This window comes from Cucumis sativus, chromosome 4 (assembly GCF_000004075.3).
Source record: "Cucumis sativus cultivar 9930 chromosome 4, Cucumber_9930_V3, whole genome shotgun sequence".
Taxonomy (NCBI): Eukaryota; Viridiplantae; Streptophyta; class Magnoliopsida; order Cucurbitales; family Cucurbitaceae; genus Cucumis; species Cucumis sativus.
Genome location: NC_026658.2, coordinates 14,638,183 through 14,647,476, shown reverse-complemented (window position 1 = coordinate 14,647,476; position 9,294 = coordinate 14,638,183). Strand labels below are relative to the sequence as shown.

The following is a 9,294-nucleotide window of genomic DNA, read 5'->3' as shown; positions in this document are numbered from 1 at the left end:
TAATAATTTTTAAAAAAAAAACGAAAAGAAAAGAAAAAATTCAAAAGGAAGATGAGTACTCTGACTCTGAACCAACTGATTTCTACTAGTAAACATGTTAAGGCTATACTTCCACGACAGAATCCAGTAAAATAAATCTACAATCAATTTAGAAAAAGAGGGAGGAGAACAATAGTAATCCCCCCAGTGCTCAACCAAGGAACAAAAGGGACAAAGGCCTTGATTATGTCTATCGTTTAAACTCAGTTTTTTTATGAAATGGTAACACTACAAGTCAGTACTCACCTTCGGGATTTTGAGTGATTTAATCTACCATATGAACCTCTGCTTTCCAGTTTCATTTTCCCAGTAAAATGGACGAAACAAGAACATGAACATTGTGAAGGCATTCAAAGCTATGTAAAGAAGTGCAACCAACGACCAATTTAGTCTACCATTCATTTGAGAATGAAGCATCAAGAAGTAAAATGGAGTTGTGAAGTATCTAAACTCGATCAAAGGAGCAGGAACAAGAACCGCAGCTGTGGCTAAGAAATAAGCCACTACCCAGATTTTTCTCTGGGATTCCCCTACCAGAGCAAAATAAATAGTCAGCAGAAAGAAGCTGGTACAATAGAGCAAATACAATACGGTTGTGTTATTCGGTTTCGGATCTTTCTTTGTATATGAGTGAAGTTTACAATATCTTCTAGGCATCAGTGGCTTTTTTTAAATAAGAAACAATCTCAATGATACATGAAATAAAGGAGAGTGAACTCCAACACCTATTGCTGCATTACAAAAGAACTCTCCAAGTGGAGATTTATATAAACTGGGGCTATAATGAATAAAAATGTGCTGAAATTTACACCATACAAAAACAGTAGATAAGATCCTATCCATAAACCTCTGATTCATGGCATTTAGTAGAAGACTAGATAAGCCACTCACCTAGTATCTTGATGATGGAAAACCACGAACAAATATATGCTGGAACGAGAAGGTACTTTGATGACCAATGTGCGTTGACAACTTTACGCCAGAGGTAGAAGGGGTAATGCCGATTGTCAGCAAGAAGATAGGGGTGAGCTATGCTGCAACAGACCAAATAATATGTGATGAATGAAAAGGAAAATGAAGCATGCAATTGGCAATTTGTTTAGAAAAATTTCACCATGAAGCATGCAATTGGCAATTTGTTTAGAAAAATTTCACCACCAACTCTAGTAACAAGATCTGGGCGTTTATTTTCAAGGAAACAAAAAACACTGAAAAAATTTAAATGGAATCTTGAAGAACAATCAAGACATTATAAGCCTGACAAGTGATAACTTATCGTTAGTCAATCCTTTAACAAAAACAAAAAGCAGTACTCCTTTTCACTTTTTATGAAGTCCACGCTGCCTCAAGGCTCCAGGCTTTGGAAACAACAGACAGTTTCCCTATTAAGCTTATCCAAAGCTCTAAACACGGTACCACTGGGTATGTTTTACTTGGAGAACACAGGGCTTAGCCAACAAAGCCGCCCCTTCAAAACCAGTATTTCTTTTATTTAATTATTGATATTCTTTAGCTGAATGATCTCAGAGATTGTATCATGCAGTATGAGAAAAATATAATCCCTCCAATACTATGTTTTTCTGAACCCGAACTGACCTGAAATATTGAACAGAGATGAAGCCGGCAAGAAGAGCAATGAAAACTTGAAAAAAGCTAAGAGGTCTGCCCTTCCAGAATGAGTGAAATAAATCTATGACTTGACTTGGATTACAATGCATTGGAGCCATAAGTAGAGCAGAAAAAAGACCAAAATACATAATCTGTGCAAAATGCAGAGAGACTGTATGTGCTTCCTTCGCACCTGCAATTTGCGTTAGTAATAACAATAAGTTTTTTTCCTCTGATAGAAATTATAGTAAAATATCAATAAATAAACTATTTAAAATAATAAATGATAAAGGCCACTTGATGCAAACAAAATTGAGGGTGTCAGATGATAATTACCAAGAACTATACTTCCATTCCAACGAACAAAAGCGACAAAGGCCATAAGCACAACCACAAAGGGAAAAAATGAAACCAAGAGCTGAAATTTCATAAGCCACATGGTCAAAATCATGGCCCTAATCTCATCCATTAAACCTGTAACAGAATTGGCAACAGAAGCACAGGAATGATCAAGAAAAATACAAAAACTTGGAGAGGCAAAGGAACAGAAGAAAAGGGGTGAGTTCCGGCTTAAAATATATGTTTGTGGCAACAAAACTTCAGACAACCGTTTCTGCAAACGAACCATACATAAAACAGTCTTAAACTCAAAATTTTAATGGAAACAGATTAAAAACTGTGAAATAATACCTAGTTTCTGGTTAATTGATGAGAATCTTGTGCTCTGTGGAACTTGTTTACCCACATCCTTTGTACGACTAAACTTTCTCTTTCGCAAGTTTGCTTTAGAATTTAAACTGCCTTTAGCGATCAGTGAACTACTTTCCTCCACTACATCATTCTCATGCATTTGTATATTATCATCATGGAAAGTCATAGTAGTATCAATAACCCCAGAGCATGCTACAAAAAGCATCCATATAACATTTGTTTGTCGAATGACAACTGCAAAGATACCAAACTGTATGAAACTAAGTTATCAGAAGAGTAAAAGACTGCAGAATCGAACGGAGAAATTCCAACATAAAAATAGGAAAGTTCCATTTAATGGGTTACAACAAATCACAATAAACAACTCTCAACTCCTACTACTACAGGTGCTCTCTTGACTACTGTCTACTGCAAAACAAGGGTCCTCATCAATACAAGAAACTCACATCACCATGATTCTAGAAACCGTCTAAGGACTTATAAATGAATGAGAGGAATTATTTCATCCAACCATATATACATGATACATATGTACATACATCCATATAACATTTGTTTCCTCTGACTTTGAATGCATTGAATCAATTTCATACCGCAAGATAATGAATAATGAATGTGCAACAAACTTAAGAACTCATAATGGAAAAGTATTAGAAAGCTCCTTACCAATGCACTCAACCAGTAATTCTTCTTCAAGCATGCCAAGTACATAGCAAGGACAGCTGTAAGTGATGCAACATCAGTGTAATACAGAAAAGTGAAGAACCAATGGAGTGGATAAAGTGCCAAAATCACAGCATAAATCGTTGCCCTTTTTTCGTCCAGATTTGGCCTTAAATGGGAGATTATCTCATATACAAGTACACTGCACAAAACTGCCAAAATCCCATTTATAGAACGAAGAATCTGAATGGAACAGGCAGCAGAAAACGATGGTGCTACTCGAGTAAAAACAGTGCCGGGGAACAAAGAAGCAACATGTGCGAGTGAAAGATAGTACCTGCAGAAATTTTGAGATACCTTGTATTAACAATCTTGTGAAAACTCATACTATCATTACCACAAAGTTCTGTCAAAAGACCCAAGTGATGCTACCTTGATAGTAGATCAATATTTCTTATTTGTTATTTGTTAGTTTCTCGCAAGAACAATTGAGTTATTCAAAATTAAGAAAACAACAGTCAAATATTTCAATGTTCCAGGATATTGGGGGCAGCTACGGCATCTTTTCTGACAAATAAATAAATAGACCGGTAGCCTGGTAATCCAGAATCAGAGCCAAAACTTTTAGTTCAAGGAATCAAATAATAGAATTATGAACGTACAATCCAGGAGGGGTAGTAATCATGGGATCCCAACTTCTGAAGTTCCCATTGCAGTATTTCTGAGCTTGAGGCACATGAAATATCTCGTCCTTAAGCATCAATCGGGATCAATATTGTAAGTTCTTCAATTGATTTTAGTACGAAATTGCAAGAACGGACAAAGTCCAAATTGTAAAAATTCGAAATGAAATTGACGAAAATACTTACCATATAAGAATCGGGAAGAATGCGGTTGACGAGGATGGAGATCGGAACCACCCACAGAGTGACGATGGCGGCTACGGCAATTCTACCCATTATTTCTCAGTCCTGTTTTCAGATTATGAGCGAGTTGAACAAACTGTCTTCCTGAATCAAGGCAACAAAATGGATACTATTAAGAATATGAATTTTATGTGATTGCTAAGCTAGGGTTCACATTCATAGTCGAATCAAGAATCAACACGCAATTGGATTACAGATAATTGGCATTTCATTTTCGCGGGAAGCATTTGGCAGCTAAGGGGCGATGCGGGAAACAATGCCCTAAACTTAAACGGCTAAACCCACCACTCCCTCTAAATTCGAGGGAAAGAAAATGCACTGAGAAAAAATAGTTGTAAATATTCATTTAGATAGATTGTTAGCACGTAATATAACCATTAAACAAACCATAAATACGACAAAATCTATCTAATTTTATGAACGATAGTATTTTATATTGGTTGACAAAAAAGCTGGAGGATCGTGAGACTCTGTTGGAAATAGAAACTTTTTATTATTTTTGTAAAAAAATTTAAATATTAAATCTATACTTAACTATTATTTTTACCTATTATAATTAAAAAAAAAAACAAGACAACTAATTTTGGAATAGTGTGATTCGAACACAATCATTAGCATGAGGATTGGTTCGGTAGAGTAGATTTCTTGACCAAATGTTTGAACAGATCCTACCTATGGAGTACAAATCACCATTGTCCGATCAATCAATGGTTTAAGTCAGTTTAAGTCTTTGATTTTTTTTTAAATGTTGTTAGTTTTAATTTTTTTCCGACTAACACGGGTTGAATCCCTCTTCAACTCTGACCAACCAAACTAGTCAATTTTGATCGATCAGCTAGATTTTTCTATCTATCTTACTCACATCTACCATCCTAATATGAAAATTTTATTTGATCTTTCTATTTTGAAAATATGATCATTTATGTCCTGTATTTGCATTTTTACTTCATTTTTAAAGGTCAATTTAGGAATATTCAATTACTCAAGTGAATTAAAATTAAAAGTGAAAAAAATAAATGCAAAATCAACCTTTAAATATACATAGACAATATGAACATTAAAAAGTAAATAAAACTAAAAATATACAAACTAAAATAGTATTAAAATCTATGGTTTTAAAAAATAACAAAATATTAAAACTATTTAAATCAACAAATTCTCTTTATTTATTTATTTACTTACTATATTTTATAAGTATTTTTAGTTTTTTTTTACTCATAACCATTCCTGTTAGAAGTTTGAATTTCAAAACTTCATACTCTTTTGTAATTAATATATATACAAATAATTCTAACTATTTCTACTCAACTAACTGACTTCAAAATTTTATTTTGTTTGGCAAATGAAATAAATGCAACTTGTATCGTATCTATAGTATTTGTGGCATTTACGTAAGAATAAGCATCAAGTGTCCACTTATCACCAAGCTTAGGAATTTGTACATGAAGGATGTACAACTAACAATAAAGTATTTGAAGAATGTATTGTTTGATTAATTTCTTCATACAATTTTGATATTTATATACATTGCAAGAGAACATATATGGCACAAATATAGTAAAATCAATTTTACAACTAAGGCATAATCTAAGGACATCAAGGAGATGATCATGGGGAAAATATAGTAATTGAGAATGATGTTGGAATATTCTTTGAAATCTCAAAAGCTTGCTCCGAAGATGTAAGAAGGTTTGAGAGGACAATAGCTTCGTAAGCATATTATGCAAGTTGATATTCAGAATAAAAAAAAAAAAACAGGATTACTAGCTAGAGATATTGCTAAAACAATAAGACTAAGGTCAAAATTATAAATTTGTGTACAGATCATCCAATCTTCTTAATATTTCTAATACATAACTTAGTTTAAAACATAAAAGCAAGTAGTTAGGAAAGGATAATTATTCAAAATTTCCTCACTGATCATAGTATTGAGAAGAAAGGAATTAAAAATAAACATAACTGACTTGGCTCCAAAGGCTCACAAGGGATAACTGAATGATCGACAAAAAGTCTAATTAAAGGTTGACAAAATACATTATGATAAGAGAGAAGGTACAAAAAGAAGAGGGAAAAAATGGAAAAATGGAGTTGAACAAAAGGAAATTCAAGCAGCAATTTTCTTTCTTAGGTAAAACAGTAATACCGAACACGATATGTGTTTGCTCGTGATTAGAAGCATTTCCTGTGAACAATTGAAGGGCCAGATTCATCATACTCTGCCTTGGCAATCCACATCTGTATACAACAAACAAGTAAGCCAATTTATCAAATTTAAAGTTAGAGATTTTACTCTACACTGTGTTAAGAAGGAAGACGCTTTGAAAATTAACTTCACCTGCTGGAAAGTGCTTAAGGATGCCAAGATGGAACCTCCAATCCACACACTGTATTTCCTTTCGGGTGGCGCAACCACCTTAATTTTCATGCTGCTTGGGGCCAACGCTGTGATCTCCTTGCTCATTCTATCAGCAATGCCAGGGAACATGGTTGAACCACCACTGAGCACAATGTTTCCATACAAATCTTTCCTGATGTCAACATCGCATTTCATGATGGAATTGTATGTGGTTTCGTGAATACCGGCAGCTTCCATACCAATCATGGATGGTTGGAAGAGGACTTCTGGGCATCGGAAGCGCTCAGCGCCAATGGTAATCACCTGACCATCAGGCAACTCATAACTCTTCTCAACAGAAGAGCTAGTCTTGGAGGTTTCTAATTCTTGCTCATAGTCAAGGGCAATGTAGGCCAACTTTTCCTTCATATCTCTTACAATTTCACGCTCGGCTGTGGTGGTGAAGGAATAACCACGCTCAGTCAAAATTTTCATGAGGGCGTCGGTGAGGTCACGGCCAGCAAGATCAAGACGTAGGATAGCATGTGGAAGTGCATATCCCTCGTAGATGGGAACTGTGTGACTGACACCATCTCCAGAATCAAGCACAATACCTACATCAAAGCATAATACCTTCTTGAATCATCTACCATAACTTCTTGAGGCACGCTCAATAAACATATAATCTCTCAATTCACCAGCTTTTCAAAAGCAAAAATCACATAAGCAACTTTTCAAAAGATAAAGGCATATGTTCTTATTTTAAGCACCAACGAAAAAGCTTACCAGTTGTACGGCCACTGGCATAAAGGGAAAGGACAGCTTGAATGGCTACATACATAGCTGGTGCATTGAAGGTCTCAAACATAATCTGGGTCATTTTCTCACGGTTAGCTTTGGGATTGAGTGGTGCCTCAGTGAGAAGAACTGGATGTTCTTCTGGAGCGACACGAAGTTCATTGTAGAAGGTGTGATGCCAAATCTTCTCCATGTCATCCCAGTTGCTGACAATTCCATGCTCAATAGGGTATTTGAGAGTCAAAATACCACGCTTGGACTGAGCTTCATCCCCAACATAAGCGTCTTTCTGCCCCATTCCGACCATAACACCTGTATGACGGGGGCGACCAACAATGCTAGGGAAGACAGCCCTTGGAGCATCATCCCCAGCAAACCCAGCCTGATAAACAGAAAGAAAATTACAATTTACGGCTTTCAAAAAGTTTGTAAGCGATTTAGAAAAATCAATTTTTTCATTTTCAAAATCGCAATAGAACATACTCTAAATCATTCAAAATCAATTTTGATGATATGAAAATTGTACTTAAAAGTGTAAAATTAAACACCAAATCTAAAAATGTGTTTAAGAGTAATTTTGAATATTTCAAGGGTGAAAATCATTCATAACACAATTTTAACCAATAGACTCATAAGCATTATACTAAAAATTCAGAAAATTTAATTCTCAAGTGAAGGTAGAATTCAATTACCTTAACCATTCCTGTTCCATTATCACAGACGAGAGGCTGGATATCCTCGTTATCAGCCATCTTTTATAGTGTCTGCAACAGAATTTTAGATTGCATCAAACTTATATAAAAGAAAAATAAATTAAGCGATCCGAAGAAAAGATGCAAGGAAATCTGGAACGGTTCTTTCAGAGCTAGGAAGCAGAAAATAATATGCTAAGCTCCTGAATCTAATATATGAGGAAAACAATCAGTCTTCAAATTCATCAATCTTGTTCTCCAGAATTCTACAATGCAGCTAAGATCCTTGACCTATAACATATGAAAGCAGCATTTTGGAGGAAGCGTACACTATTACAATTACAAAAGGAAATCAAATGATTCTTTCTGATATTTCAGAAAACAACTTAGTCACAAGTAAAATCGATAACATTCGTCCAGAGGAAGGCAAATCACGGGCCGATCAGTGACCCAGAATCTTTTCAAGAACTCATACTCTGATTTAAGAACATCCAGGAAAACAATATGCCCAATGGAACCAGTCGTTAAGCAACTGAAGCATTACTCGAAAGAATCTTTCAATATTCATAAAAAAAAAAAATCAAATTATAAACAAAGAAATAACTCAATAAGAAGGAAAAAAAAGATCCAAGCAATAAAACAGTCAAATGGAGAGTTAGAACATCCAAAAAGTTACCGCAATATATTGTTTCAACTCGAAACAATCCAGGAACGCCGATCGTTTGGAAAGAAATTCGAGAATGAAAATCAGTACATTACGATGAGAAGAATGGAGAGAAACAAAGCATTCGTGGAAGAAATTAGAGATGAAAATTTTGCAGTACCTTTTTTTTATTTGGTTTTTCTAAACCCTTAGAAATCAAAAGCTGGAAGTTGATTTCTTAGGCAGCAACTACCCGCCTCACCAGGGGTGGACCTCCCGGTTTATTTCAAAACAACAAAAAAAACGGACAACGGAAGATGCAAAAATACGAAGTCAAAAGAAAATTAAAATAATATTAATATTAATATTATTAATAATAACAATAACAATAAAAATGAAAATGGGAAATGAAATTTTCGTCCGAAATGAAATGCGAGTGAAATGCACTCCAAATTCGGTCTCATTCTGACCTATCCTTGGTCCACAATCCACTTGATCTACGGTCCACATGATGCCTCATTTGATCTGGGCCGCAGGTGAATCCAGCTGTCATCCTCCCTCTTTTGTATTTAAATGAAAGTGGGAATTGGATAATTAATTTAGTTAGTTATTTTATATAATTCTCCTTGAGTAATTTTTGTTTCTTTTTCCTTTAAGAAAAAAAAAAACTATTTTGATTTCTTCAATATGTATGTTCTTTATTTTCTTAATTACAATAATTGAGAACATTAGTGATATTTTTTTTAGATAATACCTAATTTTATTATTATTGTTGTGGTTGTTGTTATTATTAAAAGCCACTATATGGTTTTCTAAGTTTTGAATATGGCTTTCCTTTAAAGTTAGGATTCCATGACTGAGAAATTTGTTGAAACTCTT

At 34.6% G+C, this 9,294-nt stretch overlaps 2 protein-coding genes across 4 annotated transcripts; both read right to left on the bottom strand.

The window, feature by feature from the left end:
- Positions 1-61: 61 nt before the first annotated feature.
- On the bottom strand, positions 62-4,294 carry LOC101214003 (dol-P-Glc:Glc(2)Man(9)GlcNAc(2)-PP-Dol alpha-1,2-glucosyltransferase). Of its 2 annotated transcripts, XM_011655328.2 has the most exons (9): positions 4,142-4,294; positions 3,891-4,031; positions 3,684-3,772; positions 3,025-3,358; positions 2,338-2,608; positions 1,984-2,121; positions 1,636-1,840; positions 931-1,073; positions 62-569 (listed from the first exon to the last, which is right to left on the bottom strand). In XM_011655328.2, exons 2-9 carry the CDS (start codon positions 3,978-3,980, stop codon positions 310-312), a joined length of 1,530 nt encoding a protein of 509 aa, XP_011653630.1. In that variant the 5' UTR covers positions 3,981-4,031; positions 4,142-4,294; the 3' UTR covers positions 62-309. The 2 variants fall into 2 exon arrangements, with proteins under 2 accessions (XP_011653630.1, XP_011653629.1); XM_011655327.2 differs by having other exon boundaries at positions 3,891-4,279.
- Positions 4,295-5,759: 1,465 nt separating this feature from the next.
- On the bottom strand, positions 5,760-8,726 carry LOC101214246 (actin). Of its 2 annotated transcripts, none has more exons than XM_031883731.1 (5): positions 8,597-8,726; positions 7,773-7,844; positions 7,069-7,462; positions 6,283-6,896; positions 5,760-6,182 (listed from the first exon to the last, which is right to left on the bottom strand). In XM_031883731.1, the coding sequence occupies exons 2-5, from the start codon at positions 7,830-7,832 to the stop codon at positions 6,117-6,119; spliced, it is 1,134 nt and encodes a 377-aa protein (XP_031739591.1). In that variant the 5' UTR covers positions 7,833-7,844; positions 8,597-8,726; the 3' UTR covers positions 5,760-6,116. The 2 variants fall into 2 exon arrangements, with proteins under 2 accessions (XP_031739591.1, XP_031739592.1); XM_031883732.1 differs by lacking the exon at positions 8,597-8,726 and adding an exon at positions 8,449-8,590.
- Positions 8,727-9,294: the final 568 nt, after the last annotated feature.